The following is a 19,646-nucleotide window of genomic DNA, read 5'->3' as shown; positions in this document are numbered from 1 at the left end:
CTATATCCAGCAAGGCTATCCCTCAAAAATGAGGAGGAAATAGTGTATTTTCCAGCCAAATAAAAACTGTGGGAGTTCACCACCACACTACCAGCGCTGCAGAAGTCCTCAAGGGAATCCTGCACTTGGAATCCAAAAAACGATAATCACTACCAAGGATACACAAGAAAGAACAAAATCCACTGGCAGAACAACAATGCAGACAAGAACGAGAAAGAAACAAACTTACTATCACAAAAAATCATAATGACAATGAAACAAAAGCAAACAAACTCTCAGTCTCTTTGCAAGATCATAGGGAAACAATTTGTTTTTCAAAAACTAGTAAGTAAAAGGGAAGAGTTGAGCATTTATCTTGTCTCCCCTGTATGAGTTGTTCCTCAGGGTAACCATAAGTAACTGAGGAGATAATATTTCTAACTACCGAAGTATCCCAGCTAGTAAATAAAGAGAGAATAAAATAATTAGAATATGGGATTTTGCAAACCCCAATTGAAATACTGGATTTAGCAAATGATCATCACTGTCTGCTAAGGTTACAGCGAGATGATCAGACGTCATGGGCCTACTGCAGTGAGAACATACACCTCTGAAGCCAAATTTAACCTGAGTGAGATCAAGCCTCAGGATCCAGCAACCAAGCATCAGAAAATGCAGGGGATGGTAGAACATGCTAAATGACACTACTGGGACGGAGCCAGCAAATCCAGACCTTGGGAAACTTTATGGGGTAAAGGGGAAAAAATTAGACAAAGGTGGAACCTATACATTAACAGAAACTTTAGAGAGCTGACACAGCAACCAATGCAACAAGCAGAACTTGTTTGGATCTTGATGTAAACAAATCCATCGTAAGAAAGAAAGAAGGAGGGGAAGAGAACTGGAGAAATTTAAACATGTTTAATGTTTGATTATATTAAGGAATTATTATTGATTTTTAAAACGTGGTTATTACTGCAGTTATGTCTTTTATAAAAGAGTTCTTACGTTTTAGAGACATACTGAAGTATATACAGATGAATGCTGTGATACTAGGATTTACTCAAAATAATCCAGGGGGAAGGCAGAAAGTGGGAGGGGGTACAAATAAGATAAGACTGGCCATGAGTTGTCGACTGCTGTAGCTAAATTTATTGCATATGTATTAAATTTTTCATAGAAAAAGTTAAAAAAAAAATAAGTTAGAGGTGGGTCAGGGAGTTTGCAGGTTGAAGAAACATGTGGCGGGGTCTGTGTACCCTGGTGGCCCAGGCCACCTGTGGCCCTCACAGACTGTGCATGCATCAAAGCAGCGGTGCCATGGGCCAGTTGGGGGCCCTGATCTTCATGCTAAGCTCAGGCCATGGCCCACATGGAGGCCTACATCAATTTGGTGAGGATGACAACCTGGAGGAGGGTATCTAGGAACAAAAGGACAGCTAAATTCGGGTGCTAGAGGTGGCACTGAGTGCACATCTATGAGATGCAAAATGCAGGCAGAGGCTCCACTCAGGGGTGCACCTAGTGGTCACTGGACCCCCTAATGCAGGCAAGAGCAGCCTGATGAACCTGCTCAGCTAGAAGACTGTGTCCACTCTATCCTCCAAGCTGGGACCACCAGTAACATGTTGGAGACCCTCGTGACCTGGCCAGGTTCCCAGTACTGCTGAGCAACAAGGCGGGGTTGCAGGAGGTCTTGGGCTTGGGGAACAGGAAGGCCTGCCGCACCTGCAAGATGCTAGAGCAGGCTGACCTCATCCTGGCCTTGCTGGATGCCTCTGACATGGCTTCTCCCTCCAGCTGCAACTTCTTGGACACTGGACATGGCTGTAGCCCCTGTAGGAGCCCAGAGCCCCAATGGGAGCAGCCAGCACCTCTTGCTAGTGATGAACAAGTCGGACCTGCTACCCCCTGAGGGTCCATGCCCTGGTCCTGACCTGCCCCTCAACTTGCTGCTATCATGCCTAACCAGGGAGGGACTAGACGGCCTCCGGGATGCACTGAGGAAGGGGCTGGCTGCAGTGTGTGGAGACCCATCCACACCTGACAGCAAGGAACCAACATCACCTCCAGGGCTGCCTGGACACCCTCAGCCACTATAAAACCAGTCAAAACACCTGGTTCTGATAGCCAAGGAGCTGCAGGTCGCTAGGGGTATCTGACCTGCCTCACAGGGGTAGGGGACACTGAGGAGATCCTGGATGTCATCTTCCAGGACTTCTGCATGGGTAAGTGAGTGGATGCTGAGTGGATGCCCAGAAGCTTTGGGGGATCTAGGAACAGTTTAGGCCATATGGGATTCTCGTTCACCGAGGAAGACCTTGATCTGCAAACAGTGAATCAAAGCAGTTGCTTTCAAGGGCAATGAGCTGCCTGCAAGGACTTGCTGGGGATTCAGGCCCTGAAGTGGGGCCAAATGGAGGTTCCTTTGGGATCCAGATGCTAGGGGATCTGAGTGGAGGGTTGGGATGGAAGTAGGAGGAGCTCAGGGGTTTTCATTTCACAATTTTTAATTGATTTTGCAAATGCTAATGGAATGTAAAAAACTGAGGTGATCCACGGTGTTTCAAACTAGGAATCTCCCTTACCCCCTCTCCCAGGGTCACGGCTTAACATGTGTCTTTCCAAAACTTTTTTTTTTGGTCTTTTTCGTGACCGGCACTCAGCCAGTGAGTGCACCGGCCATTGCTATATAGGATCCGAACCCAAGGCGGGAGCGTCGCTGCGCTCCCAGCGCCGCACTCTCCTGAGTGCGCCACGGGCTCGGCCCTTTCCAAAACTTTTGCTGCATGTTTGCATACTTGTGGATGCATTTATCAAATATATGTTTCATCTTGTGTTTTGTACATAAATTGTATTGTGTTTATTGCTTTAAAAAAAAAGTTATATATGTGGATTTTCGAACACACAGGGGTTGGGGCCCTAACTTCTGCATTGTTCAAGGGCCAATTGTAGTTGAACAACAGAACAAGGTTCATCTTCTGTGGTGGTTCAAACATGTGACAAATTTTATTTCCAATTTTTGCTTACTATTTTTTCAATTTCCTTCAACTACCTCAAACACTGTTCATTAAAAGAATATTAGATTAGGTCTCTTTCAGAGCTGGCTGTAAAATATCAGTTTATTTTGGAAATTGTCTTCTTAACTTTCTAAACAAAGGCACAAGTTTCAGGAATTTGTTAAGTCTTTTGAATGATTTACAGCCCCTCATATCTTGGAAGCAAAACAAAGAAGGAAAGAAATTTATACCAATGAATTCATCTGGAGCCATAAGCTTGATACTTTTATGTGATGAGTTTTTAATAGTAACTAGGATGACTCTCAAACTCCAAGTACCTTTTGATAAAAAGAAAAGCTTTTACTGGAGATATGATCCATACTGTTCTTTGGGACAGAAAATCTAATGGCATCAGCAGAGTCTGATGGTTATAAGATCTTGTATTTGTATATCTCTGTTCAGTTACAAATAGCTCTCACATGAACTCTTTTATTGAGCTTCACAACACCCCCATTAAATATGCAAAGATATATATCCCCATTTCACATGGAGGAATCCGAGGGTTGAGTGTGTTAAATAAAATGTCCAAGTTCACACAGCTGAGAATTCATAACCAGTCTACAAAGCCATAAGGCCCATGTTATTTTTTACTACATCAGCTTTACTGTATTAAAACTATCCTATTTTCCACATAGGCTACTGATAACTGTGGAAAAGTGTGATTTAGAATAGGGTGTTGTTTTAGTCCATTTTGTGTTGCTATCACAGAAATACCTGAGACTGGGTAACTTATAAGGAAAAGCGGTTTATTTGGCTTACGATTCTGGGACAGCTGCATCTGGCATGGGCCTCAGGCTGCTTCTAGTCATGGCAGAAAGTGGCAGGCAGCCAGTGGGTACAAGCAGATCGCATGGTAAGAGGAAGCAAGAGAGACAGAGAGGAGGTGCCTGGGTCCTATAAACAACCAGCTCTCGTGGGAACTAATAGAGCGAGAACTCACTCATTACTCCCCCCTCCCCCAGGGAGAGCATTAATCCATTCATGAGGGATCCGCCCCCATGACTCAATCAGTTTCCAACACTGCCACATTGGAGATCAAATTTCCACATGAGTTTTGGTGGGAACAACACATCCAAACTCCATCAGGTGTTGTTTTATTATTTGTTTGGTTTATCTTATTCTTGCTACAAAAATAAATGTTTATTACAGAAAATGCAGAGGAGATAGGTGAGCACAGAAAAGTAAATTAAAATTACCCATAATTTTACCACCTAAAGATAACCACTACTAACATTTTCATATATCCCTATTTCAGTCTCTATCCAATGCACTTACAAAATTGTTAAAATGTGATGATTTATACATTGTGTTGTGTTTGTTTGTTTTTTTGCTTGACAACAGATAACAAAAACCTTTTCATGTCTAAAATATTATTTTCTAAAATATTTTAATAGCTCAGTAGTGTCCAATATCTTGATAAACCATTCTTAAGCACCAATAAAATAGCTAATACTTATTAAACACTTCATGGGTGACACACTGAATTTGCCCACCCACCCCACGAGATAGGGACTATATTTTTTTTTTCCATTTTACAGATGAGTAAACTGAACCACAGAGAAGTTAGGGAAGAGCATGAAGCCATCAGCTGGGAGTGGCAGAGCCTGTGCTCAAGCCCAGCCAGTCTGGCCCCAGAGCCACTGTACTAGTAATCTCCAACTCGTAATCTCCAGCTGTTGGGGACTGGGTTGCTTAATATGAAATTTTTTTTTTTTTTTTTTTTTTTTTGTCTTTTTCGTGACCGGCACTCAGCCAGTGAGTGCACCGGCCATTCCTATATAGGATCCAAACCCGCGGCAGGAGCATCGCTGTGCTCCCAGCGCCGCATTCTCCCAAGTGCGCCACAGGCTCGGCCCATGAAAAATTTTTCAGCACCGCACTCTCCCGAGTGAGCCACAGGCCGGCCCATAAAAATTTTTAAATTCTAAGAACACCCTTGTAGCTACCCTTTTTGCAACTTTATACTTTCCTTAGGAAAATCTCTAGAAATGGAATGACTTGACCAAAAGCTAAGCACATTTTTAGCTAAAAATGCTTAAATTAAAATTTATCCTTAGCTACACGTTTATTTTAAAATGTGTTCCAAACTGACTCCCCATAAGGTACAGCAATATACCCAGCAACAGAAAATTAAGCCTTCCATCCCTAATGACTCTTACCAACAGTGGATTAGTTTTTTTAAAGTTTGTCACTTTGATTAATGACAAATAGAATTTTTTCAATTTGCATTCTTTGACTAATAAAACTAGAACAGTTTTTACATGTTTAGTGACCATTTGTATTTATTCTTTTGTGACATATTTACATATGGTTTAACTGATTTTTCTATTGAAATGTATATCTTTTCTTATTAATTTGCAAGAGTTGTTTATTTAATAAAAACATTAACCCTTCACTACATATTTTAAATGTTTCTCAAGTTTGTCATCAGCCATTCAAATCTTGTAATTAAAATACAGTGAATGACAAGTTTGTCATGTGCCTTTTAAGTTTTGTGATTAAAATATAGCACATTAAGATATTTAAGAACATAACATCAAATCTATTGATCTTTTCTTTATGGTCTCTTCCTTTGCTTTCACATTTCATTCATTTGTTCAATAACTATTAAGTGGCACCCATGTGCCAAAGTCTATATAAGCAATTTAGAAAGGTCTATCTGCCTCCAAAAATTACATATTTATCAATAGTTTATCTTACTAGTTTTATTTTTTTTATATTTAAGTTTAATACATCTAAAATTTATTTTTGTCTATGCTGATATTTGTGATATGGATTTGTCTCAATTCCATTTGCTGAATATGCATTTTTCCACAATGATCTGAAATATACACAACATTCTTATACATACTTACAACTGTTTCTGAAGTTTAAATTAAATCCAGCTCAAATTTTTATTTAAACGAACCTAAAAATAACTGATATAGGAGATGAAATTTTAAAATTCTATAATGCATATACTCTGCTTACAGTGAATTTATGTTTTTTTAGGCCCAATGTTAACATGGCATTAGTATTATATGAGTTTAAAACACTTTCTTCTATGTTCTGTTCAAAAGTTCTTTTACTGCTGAATTTATTTTCAGTTCTTCTCTTCCTGGTACATCCCTCATTACCTCTACTTACTCAGACCCAGTGATTGGTGCTGACAAATGCAGAATTCCAATGAGTCCAGAACAGGCAGAAATGTGGTATGGAGAGTCAGTGAAGACTTCAGGAAGAAGCTGGAATTCACCATGGGTCAAGGGCAGAGGGAATAAGGTAGGATTTGGATAGGAGAAGAAGGGAGAAGTAAGCAGTAAAAAACTAGGAAGGAAGGGAGGTTATACATGGCCCGTCCGTGGGAAGCAAGCAGAATACTCTCCAGGGGGAAGGGCTGCTTTTAGTGGGAGCTTGGAGGCAAAGCCATTCCAATGCAGACTGTACTCCTGTGTTTATTATTCACCCGAAAGTGTCCAAATGACATGTGTGATAGGCTGCCATATACGAGAGGACTTCTTGGAAAGATTTGCATTATGTTTTCATTCTGTTTTCAATGAACTTTTTGAAGTAGCCTCGTATGTATAGGTTGATATCTGCATAAAAAGTAATTTTGAAGGATGCATACCAAAATGTGAATTGTGGTCATCAAAGACTGCAGGGTAGTGGGTTATGTTTTTCCTTCTATATATTTGCTTTATCTTTTTGTTTGTAATAAAATTTTAATTTTGCAATTAAACAACTTTTTAAGGAAACTTTTTTTAAACAAATTCAAACTTTATGTGAAGCTACGAGATTTAGCCTATTGTTAGTTCTTACACATACGCTACTGCACCAATCTCGAGCAGCGTGTCCCCAGGGTGCAAGGCGGCATCTGGAGCGCTTGGTAAGAATGAAGTTCCTTTCCACCACACCCCCCACAGCGCACACACCCCAGGCCTCCTGAATCAGCATTGTGGAAATCTGCATTTATAACCCACGACTCCTGGCACGCCAAACAGAAGAATAAACCTTGAAATTTAAAAACTGCTATAAGGGATATAGATACAGATATTAGTCTGAGATGGTGAAAGAGGAAAGAGGTACAGTAACATTAATGAAATGCCTACTGTATATGTTATACCAGGCTAGGTTTAAACAGTGTCTCATTCCTAACAACAAAAATGAAAAAAGGAGATGAACCAGACACAGGCAGTATCACCCCCTGATTATGAAGCAGGTTTACTTAATATTTAGTGTAAAGTAAACAATCCTTGCTTATGTTCCCGAAAGGGGACTAAACTTTAATTTTCACATATTTCTCTTTAATTTACTTTGATCAAGGAAAAGTAGTGGCACTAAGATTTTTTTAATAATAGCTCTTTTTTAAAAAATAGTACCATGAACATGCATCTTTTAAATACATATTACCTAACCTGAAAATTTTTTTTTAATTTAACATAGATTGTGCAAATATTATACAGGATCAACTGGGGAAGGAGGAGGAAGCACAGGTTGGAAATACTGGCACTTGCACAAAGTTGCCAATCAAATATCTTCTCAACAGGAGTTTATTTCACAATTCTTCTGTGATAGGTGATAGGAATTATTTCCCTCATTCCTCAGATTTACAAAGAAAGCACAGACAGGTCAATATGAGCAATGGGGAAAGTTTGTGGACTTCCAGAACAGTTTTTCACTTCTGTCTTATCCTTCATAGCTGGGACTGCCCTCTTGTTCACCTCTGGTTACCCCAGCCTCTGCCTTTCCAGCTCTGCCTTCTTCCATGAAAGATGGTTTTCAGGCTGTGGAACTGCAAGTGTATTGGTGACTCAGAGACAAGAAAGCCACTCACTTCTCAGGGTCTGCCAGAATCCTCAGCCCTTGGCAGTTTGTCTCAGACCAGCCCCCACTTGTAGGCTCAGCCCTCATTTCTGGAATTAATCCTAAGTGTAGGCAGGGAAGTTTTAAGAACTTTAGACCAACCATCTGGGACTCCCTGTCTCCTGGATCCTCTATCAGGTGTCCTAACCACATGCTGAATGCTTGTCTGGGACTCCATCTGTTGATTTTCAATGGCTGCATTTTCCAGGTATTGTAATTTGCTTTATGGGCTGGATTGTACTTATTCACAATAGGCCCTCAGCTTACTATGTAAGACTCAAGTATGAATTACGGTTCCTGCAATCAAGTGATCAAAACCTCAAACGGAAAACAGCTATATAAACAAATAATTATAATATAACATACATAAAGCTCAATGTAACAATGAGCACAATACCAGAAGTATACATGAAGGGATATGAAGGAAGGATTAACAGGATCTGTCTTGAAGGGCAGAGGACAACTTCACAGAGGAGGTGACATGGAAGGAAGAAAAGAGCATTCTAGAGAGCTGGAATGACGACTCATATGAAGACATAAAATCATTATAAAATTGTTCATTTGGGGAGCAAAAAGTAATTGATGTGACTAGGGTATATGGGGTGTCAGGGGCAGATTAAGGAGTGAGTCACCCGGCAGCATCCAGGGGCCAAGAGACACATTAATGACCCTGGAACTAAAATAAAATGGAGAAATTGTACTTTCCAGGCTCTCACTTAGGAAAGGCATTAGAAGTAGCTGATACACCAGATCAGATTTGCCTGGAACAATAGAGAAGGCACTGAGAGCTGCCAACAGCAGTTCTTCTTTGCCTTTCCTCTATGATGGGCTCGATTTCTCTGCCAAGTAATTGAAAACAATATTAGTTTGAAGGCACATCAAATGTTTAGTGGACATGCAAATGTGTCCACCTAGCCCTGAGGTATATAACAGAGAGTACTGAGAAATTATGCTGAAATGGTCATAGTAGTTCTAGGCTCTGACCTCAAGTACTTTATACATATTAACTCATTCAATCCTTATAACCATCTATGAGGCAGATACTATCATCAACCCCATACTTCAGATGAATAAGCTGGAGCAGAGAGAGGTTAAATAACTTTCAGAGTTCACACAGCAAGCACGAAGCCTGGAGCTGAGTCAAGTTGGCTGCCTCCAGAGTCTCCATGCTTAACTATTCTGCCATATTGAGTTTTCACTTTATCCTCCAGGCAGTGGAGAGCTGGCAAGGATTTTTAAGCAAAAGAGCAATAATTTTGTGTGTGAAGAAGATCACTCTGGAGGAATTTGAGAAGCCGGAATGGAGCTGGAAGAGGCTGGACACAACATTAAAATAGAAGACTACTGTACGTGCCATGTACCCACCAGAGCAGGAGCCAGTGGGGTCCTGAACTAAAGCAGTGCAATGAGTTTGCAGCAGAAGGGAAGACTGAAGAGGTATTAGGGAGGTCAAATCACTGAGCTTTGGTAACTAATTACTGGTGAGCAGTGACAGAGATGGAAAAGTCAAAGACCTTAATGACTGGGATAGATGAAAAAATAGTGTTTGTAAGGGGATATACTTGTTTTGGGATAGGGTAAGCTCGCGGTCCTGGATGCCACCAGATAAAGGGACCCAGGAGGCAAGTAAGACAGAGAAAGAGAGCTCCATGGAAGGTCTGGTGTTAGATATAAGGACCTGGGAGACCTTGAATAAGCAATGGCATTGAAGGTACATATAAGGATAGAAACGTAGGAAAGCAGATAAGGGTATCAGATGAGACCCTGAGGAAGGCCAGAATTTAAGCCAAGGCAGAAGAAGCAGAGAAAGAAACTGAGTAGTGCTTTGAGTGGAGTTGTGTAAAGCAAGAGAGAGGAAAGTTCTGGAAAAGAAGAAAAAGATTAACTGTGAAATGCTTCAGGAGGAGCTTAATCAGAGGAACTGATAAAGGGCCTCTGTGAGGGTCACAGCAACTCTCTTAAGACACACACAGCTAGGCCCCTCCCTCTTATCCTCACCCCCAACTCCTGCTCCCCACCCCCTCCCCAATTCCAGGGGTCAGGACTAATTTCAAAGCTGCAGCTTTCCAGCCTTGACTTTCACAGTTATAGTTAAGTACCCCAAACAAGTGTTGATGTTTCTCCTATGTCATTCATTATGATGAAGATATTAGAACATATTTCTCTAGGCTAGAAGACAAAATCCAAGGAAACTATACAGGTGTTCTACCTTTGTGTTTTGATCCACAATTTTCTTCAGATTTTTCAACAGATGGTTATTTGGACCACCTTCTTTCTCATTAATATAAACTATCCTATCCAGGTCTGGAAAGTTGCGGTTCAGATCTATTCCCTGGGCATTGCTCCGACCCACAAACCAGTCCTTGAGCTCACCAGGCTAAAAAAAAAAATCAAAGACAAAAAGCATCAGTTATTTATTATTATCATCACTACATATTTGAGGTCTTATTAATGCTTTTAAAAATAATTTACTAAGATTATTTATTTCAACAAGATCCTCTCATAATGGCATTTTCACTACTTTACTGATATAAGCACGAAGGTATTAGGTTTAAAGTATTTGTTAAGAATATTGGAAAATATTTGCGATGAATAATATTTTAAATGTTAATAGTAATAATGTTTAAGAGATATTTATCACCAAATTGCAAAAAAATGATCTGTTTCAAACCACACTTATAATTGGATTTAAGTAAAATATTGCCTCTGTAAATCACAACAACTTTTTTTTTAATATTCAAAAGAATAAATAATTAAGATTAGAAGCTTAAAATAAATTTAACGTTATTTATGCGTTAATAGCACGTCTCCCTCTTACAGTCTTCATGAAAAAATATGATATATTTTTTATGATTTGAGGAATTTCTGATCAATTTAAACCCTTCATTTCACTAATAGTGAAACAACCTATAAAGTAATGAATTTCAAAGATATTCAGTTTTATTTTATAATGTGAATTTTCTTATTTTACTATTAAACTATATGAAATCTGTGATATAGACGTAATTCCCATATTTTTGAAGTCATGTAAGCTTAGATACCTTAGACTGTGAGGAATAAAAATGTATAACAGAAAATAGCAATGACAATCTTTTGCCCATCTTACTGTTCTGAATATCACCTTAAAATATCAAATAACTTAATCTAATATGTTAATAGAATTTTTCTCTCATAACTTTAGAAATTATAATGATGTCATACTTATTTACAGAAATTTACTGTCTGGATTTCTCACAATGGCAAACTATCAGGTCATTAGATCTTCTTAACTGTAGATAAAGATAGTAAATGTTCACTTTAAGGTGTTTCCATAAAATAAGCAAATCATTTCAGACTGTAGAAGACAGCAAATATAATGTCCCCCACACCTGTCCAGTCAAAATGGGAACACACACCATACATTTTCTATTAAAAAGTCATTAATTTCTAGCTTATATAACAGTTAAAATACATGAGATTATTTTTACTTTGTAGGTAGGGTTTTTTGTTTGTTATTTTTGGCTTTTTTTTTTTAACTTTACTCATCATATATCAAAACCAAGGATTAAACACTGGTAAAACATTGATCTGGCCAAAAGTCTTTCTTCCTTGATTTCAGCAGAGGGCACTATGACACCAACTCAACCAGAGACAGCCAGGGCATCCTCTCCAATACAAGGCAGTAGGTATTTTTCATAATTGTAGATTTTTAGAAGGAAATTGACCTAGTCACAAATATAAATGAGTAAATATAATTTATTTAACAACACAAACAAAACATCATTAAAATGTTAACTTATTAACACAATTTCTCATTCACAACCTTGCCAAAGACACACTCCCCTATAATCCCTTACATTCTTTTTTTTTTAAATTTATCAATACACAGTGTAGTTGCTTTCATCCCTTACCTTCTGAACATTTTTCTTACCAGCGAGTCGAATCAGGTATCACTACTACTCTCCACTGCGCCGTCTGGAAGGTCTGCAGAAGGCATATGCACACAGGAGCACTATGGACAAACACACGGAACACGAGGACAGCATGCCCCATCTGACCTGCCTCACACTCACCTGAGATGCTGCCTTCTCAAAGCCATCGGGGTTCAGGGAAGGCATGATGTGAATTCGGGTACTGTGGATCAGGTTGACAATTGTCTCGTTCCCCTTCTGGTATTCATTGCACAGGTACTGGGCCAAGAAAATGAGCAGTTCTCGTCCAACAGCCTCATTGCCGTGCATGTTCCCAATGTATTTAAATTCAGGCTCACCTAAAAGACCAGAAATAGATAGTATGGAGATATCTTCTATAACCCTGAAGAGAAGGCCAAATATATTTATGTCTACCCATTTATTACAAATAGCTGACAGCTTCTTTTACCTCCAGAAGTGATGCCTAAGAAATCTACCTTAAACATTAAAATATGCCAAACACCTGTTCTATCCTTCTATTTTGCTCTCCCCAGCTACCCACCTGTTATGTACTGAATTGTGTCCACCCAAAATTCATGTGTTGAAGGCCTGACACCCCATGTGACTGCATTAAGGAGGTTATTCAGGTTAAATGAGGTCATAAGAGTGGAGCCCTAATCCAACAGAACTCCTGATCCAATAAGAAAAGCAAGAAAGGCCACATGAAGATACGGCACGAAGGCTACTACCGCCTGCAAACCAGGAAGAGAGGCCTCACCCAAAACCAATCCTGCTGGCACCTTGATCTTGGACTTCTAGCCTCTGTAACTGTGAGAAAATTAATTTCTGTTGTTTAAGCCATCCAGCCTGGGATATTTTCTCACGGCAGTCTGACCAGACTAATACACCAACCTTCCCCCAATAACTGATAATAATAATACACTATGTGCCTCCCATTGGTTAAACACTGTGCTTTGTATGCTTTTCTTATTTAATCCTCACCAAACGTCTATAAGTATTATCAACCATTTCCATGTTACAGATGAGCAAACTCAAGTTCAGACTTCTTTAGGTGCCTGACCATAGTTACACAGCCCCTGAAGCCAGGATTCAAATGCTGTTCTGGTTTGGGTAAAAGTTTATGGTTTTGTTTTGTTTTGTTTTTTTCTAAACCATAGTGACTAAAAGGAGCCAGACTGCATGAGTCCAGATCCTAGCCCCAATTCTTACTGGCTGGCCTTGAGCAAGTTACTTCAACTCTCTGTGGCTCTGTTTCCCCATCTAAAACACAGAGATAACAACAGATTCTACCTCACAGGGAAGGTTATTATAAGAACTAAACAAAATAGCAAAAGTAAATGCTTAGCACAGTACTTGGCAAATAACAAGGGCTATGCATTTGCTATAATTATTTTTAATATTATTATTGTTGCATCACATTATCTTGTCATTGTGAGGTGCTTTGCCATACATAATCTAATTTGCCCTTTGCAGCGGCCCACTAAAAATGTGGAAGACAGACATTTTTATTATCATTATGGTACAAATGCAACCCGGAGAGGATAGGGTTTGCTGAAGGGCTCAGAATTCAAACACAGACCACTGCTGCTCGTGTCTGTCGCTCTCCGTTGCATTCCAGCAGGAGTGATAGAAAAGCAGAGCATAGCAGCAAAGCGGTCTCGTTAATCCTGTCGTTCTGCTTCTTTCTGCTTCATCCATCCCATGGGCCCAATTTCTTCGGTGGAAAGGAATCTCCCATTTACAAAATCACTAGGACTGGGTACTCTTGGTATAAGAAAAGAAGTTGGAATTATTTTTCTCATTGAAATATGTTATCTAAATGTTCTTCACATGAGACTCCTGAAAGTCAGATTTAAGTGACTACTCTCCCCAGGAAACCATGTCCTTGTGTGACCTCTCAGCCTTATCTTATGCTAATCCTAAACTAAGAATCACGTGGGGGCAGTATCATGGCTATTTATACCCCCCTCGTTTTTTTTTTTACTTTGAGGGATAGTCTTTACTATGACTACACCCTAGGGACTTGCCCAGAAGATATGAGAAGAAATGTTTTCTTTGCTTCCGATTTCAAAAGCAATAATAATCTTCTTCCTCTCTGTTAAACTCATATGCTTTATACTTTCCCCTTTGTATTAATTTGATTGAGGCACAGGAAAAACTGCAGCAGCCCATTATTTTCAAAGAGAGAGAGAGAGCAAGTAGCCAGAGGGCTATTAGGAGCTACCTTTGCAAAGTTACTTGAGAAGATTGCACTATAGGAGGCATCGTGGCCCTGCTCCTTTACCCAAACAGCTTTGAAGCTTCAAGTCACTTGAAAGAGCTTTGCCCACAACCCAGAAGAGCAGATGATCACAATGAAATTTTTCATTATTTCTCTGGGTTTACATTTTTTTTAGATCATTTAAAGGAGAAACATCAAACTCATAGTCACTTAGCCAAGGTTTGGTTGCCACCATCTCTGTTGTATTTGAATTTGAATGCTTTGGGATAGGGCATGCTGTCCCCAGTTCTGCCACAGGCCACATCATTCCCTGTAGATGCTTTCCTCATTTACGTTTGCAACTCCTAATTTTCAGAATCAGAAAATTTCCAATATGGTTTCTCTTCAACTCTGCAGGAAATTCTTTTCAGAACAAATCTCCCTCATATGTCTATTATATTTGTGAGAAGGTAGTAATAATAACAACAAAAACAATGGCTTGGGTTGACACAAAGACAGGACAACAAAAGGCATTATATCGAAGACACTGATGTAGGGAAATAAAACACAAGGCCTACGTCACTTAGCAAAAGAAAAAGGCAAGTGTGTCTTTATCTTCCTCTGCCCTCAGGAATAAATTAGACCACGATTTAATGCTATCACCAGCATACAGAAAAGCTGAGTTCTTTTAAGCCTGCCAACATATCTTATGAGATGCAGAAGAGCCACGTTTTTTAAACATAGCATTTGTTGGATGTATCTGTGCAAATCCCAGTGTCAGACACTACAGAGGACCCAAGAGCAAATAAGGTGGCGATGCTAAACCCAAGGAATGTAGAGTCTGGAGGAGAACACAGACGGGCACATGAGCAAAGTTCAGGAGTGAGGCAATGACAGAGGGGTGTTGGATACACAACTAACCAGCTTTAGGGTTCTAAAATGGGATATTCCTCCTGCCTCTCCGTCCTCTCTCCATCTCTTTTCCATCCCTATGACAGAGTTATCTTTTTAAAATACAAGCCTTATTAGGTCACCTCTACCTAAAACCCCATCAGCAACTTCTCATTTGCTTTCATGATACAGACCAAAGATCTCTATGAGATCTTTAACTTTCACGTAGTCTGGCCTGGTCCACCCCTCTAGCCTTAGGAGGAGCCATCGTTTCCTTCCTGTCTTTCAGTCACGCTTCCTTCAGCCACAGGGCTCTTGTCTGTAATGCTCTCTACGTCACACACACACACACACACACACACACACACACACACACACACACACACACACACACACACACACACACACACACACACACACACACACACACACACACACACACACACACACACTTTGCCTTAACATGCTTCTAATCACGGATGAATATGGTTTCCTCAGAATGTCTTTAGTCTAGGTCCAGTTCCTTTGTTTTTTTTGTTTGTTTTTTGTTTTTTCATTGTACATATTTATGGTATACAGTTTGTTGTTTCAATGCATGCATATATGGTATAGTGATGTGACCAAAATAGTTAGCATGTGACCTAAACATTTATCATTTCCTTGTGGTTATAATATTCAAGATCCTCTCTTCTGGCTGTCTTAAAATGTACAATACAACAGTATTAGCTATTGTCACCCTAGAGCACCAGAACTTATTTTTAAGAGCTCAGTGTGAAAATGTACATTAATTCATTTGATTATTTGATTAACAACCCCCAGACTGAAAGGCCTATTAGTACTGGGATGATGTCATTGTAGCTCACTAGTGTATCAGCCGTGCCTGGCATAGAGTCTGGAACATAGTAAGAGCACAATAAATATTGATTCAATACATTCATGAGTACAGAAACAATAAATGATCTTGCTTTTAAGTCTCATCCTCTCAGCAGCATGACTGAGAGCATTGCCTGCCCTTGAGATGTAGGTGCAGCCATGGCCACCCAAAAACCCTTCTAGAACAGTGAAGGGAATAAATGGATAACTGAAAGGGGCCTGTGGCAGCATCCACAAGTCTGCATCCCATGTGGAATATCTGGAAGCCTCAGTTGCTTGCTGTTCTACCCGGCATTCCTAGGCAGAAATGGAAATTCTTCTGTGGGAATGAAGGCAGCAGTGTTGGGAACAGCTGATTTCCCACAAAGAAGATTAATCTCCATGGTCACCACAAAACCTCTCCAAGCAAGCAAATCTCTAAGGCTCTTTTTGTTGTAAAGTCTGAACAATGGGTTCTGAAGAGACTTTGCCTTTAGAATCCTTAATCCAGAAATGAGGATAAAATTGAAGATTTTGGATTTTGAATGAGCCTTGTGTGTCAGGTTACATGCAATTTATTTTTTTTTTAAAAAAAAAAGGAACATCTTTTTATCTTCGATTATTTTCTGTGGCTGGAAAGACAGAGTTTACAACAGGCTGGTAAATGGATGACATATGCCTTCCTGTTTACAGCATTCACATGAAAGAACAAATCCCAGGTTTTACAGGATTGCAGCTGCCAGGTACGTCATTCCTTGTCGATACCCGGGTGGTAATGCACACGCACCACTGCATCAGCTCATCTCTCTCCTAGCAACAGGAAGAAAAAGCAGCAAGAACCACTCTTCTCAGTACACTTGGGAATGATTGTTTTTACATTCATCGTATTTTCCTCACTTGCTATCTAATTCATTTTCCATTTTACAGAATAATCCTGAGTTCCCATTCTTACAATTAAGGAATCATCATATTTGTACAGATTGCATTGCATAGGCTCAGGAAGTACTGTTACCCTGTTGCAACTATTTTCCCACAATTTTGTATAACTGTCAGTATCCCAGTTAACTTCACATGGCACACAACCATCAATCACACAATTACTAAAAGACAATCATCTCACAAACCAAATCAACCAGGCTGGGCCACGTTTTCATCTTTTTTCACCTGTATTGCAGAACAATTAAGGTACCTGATTGGATTTGCATTCTTATCAGAACAAGATAGGAATAATTTCTAAGTTTTAAAAATACGATCCACAGTTCAATGAAGTCAGAAATAATTACATAAATTACAAACCAGGGCAGGCAAATGATTTTAAGTCTATGCTTGTAACTTTTAATTTATCCCAATTATGTATTAATATGTGTAAAGCTACACAACTACACCAGTTGTTAAGGCAAATCATAACTAAAGCCAAAATGTTTCATTATTTTAGTTATACTAAATTTCTATTTGTATTATCAGGGCTAGGGCTCAGACCCTTCAAACCCATTGTATAGACTGGGTCACCAGGCCCCTCACATGCCAGGCTGGGTCCCCAGACCTTTCACACACAGGTCCATGCTAGGAAATTGGGAAAGATCCTGGAAGCCGTTGGCAGACGACACGAACTTGGTCGTCAGCAATGGCAGCAGCAGCAACTTACAGGTCCAGCAGCTTACAGGTCTGGCGGTGGCAGTGGCCTCTCGGAGGGTCCAGGGTGCACTGGCAGCAACAGCCTCCAGCACCAGTAGCAGCCTCCCCATGGTCCTCCAGGAGGCATCCCGAGGGTGAGGGGTGGGCGCCATGGATCAGAGCCACTCATCCTTAAGTCCATAACCCAGGACACCTGGGCACACGTGCTTATTTACATCAAATGCTCGGCAAGATTCTGAAACATCTGAGGGGCCCTGACTATTTTCCTATATTTTCCCAACAGTATGATTTAAAATAACTAAATGAGTAAAAAAAAAAAAAAAAAAAAAAACTTAAAGAATTTTATATTGCCTCAAAATTAGAATGTTAATGTTTTATACCCCAGAAACACACACCTATTAGGCTTGGCACGCGGGTGAAGTTTGAAACTGAAGGCCAGTTAGGAATATCCCAAATGCTCAAAGGAATTTATGCCTTAAAGTGATCAGAAAGCCTATAAAGAAGTTAACAGGCCCAGTAGGCTGAGCCTAAGAGAAATGATCAAATAAAAAGACAAAAGTAAAAAAAAAATAATATTGTCTGCCTTTACCACAAAAAAGAAAATTTGCTTTCACCCCCTTATTTGGCCAAATGGTCAGTCTGTCTACCTATCTAATATTTTCTCCTCTTGAAAAATAGCAGACAGGCTAATCAGTGGGTACAGTAATTGACCACATAACTCTGAAGATCCCTTTCAAATCCTGAGTCAGTTATTCACTGACCTCTATATGGAAAGAAAACAGCAGAGGGAAAATACCTAATGGAAAATGAGATGTCAAATGTAAAAGTAGGTTGTAAGTTGTGAAATTCTACATAAAAAGTGGGGCATCATAACTTAGAAAAATAAGTAGGTTAAGGATATTTAAAGAAAAAACGATTATAGTAACAGAATGCTTCCATCTTTCATCCTGAAAATAGATGAAACTCACACTGAGATGAATCTATTCTTCCTCCAACATCAAGTTTTTCTCAAAATACAAGTCTACTAACTCATTTGGAAGGTGTATATTTAACTCACTGGTTGAGTAATTCTTAGAGATGGTGACAATTTCAAAATTCATGTTCCTGGCACATGTAATACACTAAACAAATTGCTGAATAGCAATAATATCTAAAAACAAAACCCCACTTCTCAAAGATAAGATAAAATGTGCACATAAGCAATGATTTGGAGAACAGACAAATAAATGGCTATATAAGCAGCACCATCACTGAACGGATTTGACTTACAAACTGCTATGTAAGCAAGTTGGAAACATCTTTGGAACAGATGGGCCTTTTAATCATTGATCTTCCTCCCTCAGTGGTAAACCTGGGGTTAAGACATTAGTGCAACTAATTGTTTCTACTTGTATGACATTCTACTCTATTACAGCCTGTAAATCATTCTTGCAGAAACTGAGCCCTGCAAGTTTCTTAGAACTTGTCAATACAAACGTCATTAATTGGCTCATGTTTTAGCACATCTTAACAGCCTAAAATGCTGAGCATATTCCTAAAAGAAATGCAAATCTCCAGGGGTCAAATAAACAATGAGAGAGGGTGAGTATGGTTATAAAAATAGATTCCTCTTCTACACAAGAAATGAGGAAAAAATAAAGGGAGGAAAGGAAACCAAAAAAAGTTAAAAGATTTTTTTTTAAAAAGGTAGCAAAAGAAATTACAGAAGCATTATATTCTCTCCTCTTGCTTCTTACTTTCTTCAGAGCCACATTTAAAAAACAACTAAATCAACATGAAATCTTAAAAGGAAGCCTTACTTCATTTGATTTTTAATGGACAATCAACATGGACTACATTACAAAATTTTTCTGCAGAGATATATTACATAACTACTTTTGAAAACATTAATTATGTGTTTGCCATTGTTGGGAAAATATAGGAAAAATGGTCAGGGCCCTTCAGATGTTCAGAATCTTGCCGAGCATTTGATGTAAATAGGCATATGTGCTCAGGTGTTCCTTGGCTATCATCTAGTCTAATTGCGCATGTGCACCCAGGTGTCCTGGGTTATGGACTTAAGTATAAGGATGAATGTCTCTGATCCAGGGTGCCTCCCATCCCTGGGATGCCCCCACCATGGTGGGGGGGGTATGGGGAGGCCACTACTACTGCTGCTGCTGCTAGTGTCCCCGGGACCCTCTGCAAGGCCACAACCACTGCCAGACCTGTAAGAGACTGGACCTATAAGCTGCTGCTGCTGAGGAAGCTGAGGACTGAGCTCATGTTATCTGCCAA

The 19,646-nt window shown here is 39.6% G+C and overlaps 1 protein-coding gene and 1 pseudogene across 1 annotated transcript in view; one reads left to right on the top strand and one right to left on the bottom strand.

Annotated features, from left to right (window-relative positions):
* CPE (carboxypeptidase E) overlaps window positions 1-19,646 on the bottom strand; it is a 119,998-nt gene that overhangs the window by 26,886 nt on the left and 73,466 nt on the right. The window contains exons 2-3 of the mRNA XM_063108162.1: window positions 11,933-12,129; window positions 10,090-10,257 (exon numbers count right to left, since the gene is read on the bottom strand). Coding sequence (XP_062964232.1) covers window positions 10,090-10,257; window positions 11,933-12,129 — 365 coding nt within the window. The remainder of the gene's footprint in view (window positions 1-10,089; window positions 10,258-11,932; window positions 12,130-19,646) is intronic.
* On the top strand, window positions 547-2,215 carry LOC134386352 (tRNA modification GTPase GTPBP3, mitochondrial-like; annotated as a pseudogene).

The sequence above is a fragment of the Cynocephalus volans genome, chromosome 9 (assembly GCF_027409185.1).
Source record: "Cynocephalus volans isolate mCynVol1 chromosome 9, mCynVol1.pri, whole genome shotgun sequence".
Taxonomy (NCBI): Eukaryota; Metazoa; Chordata; class Mammalia; order Dermoptera; family Cynocephalidae; genus Cynocephalus; species Cynocephalus volans.
Note: the sequence above shows the minus strand (reverse complement) of the source record. Positions and strands in the feature narration are given on the sequence as shown.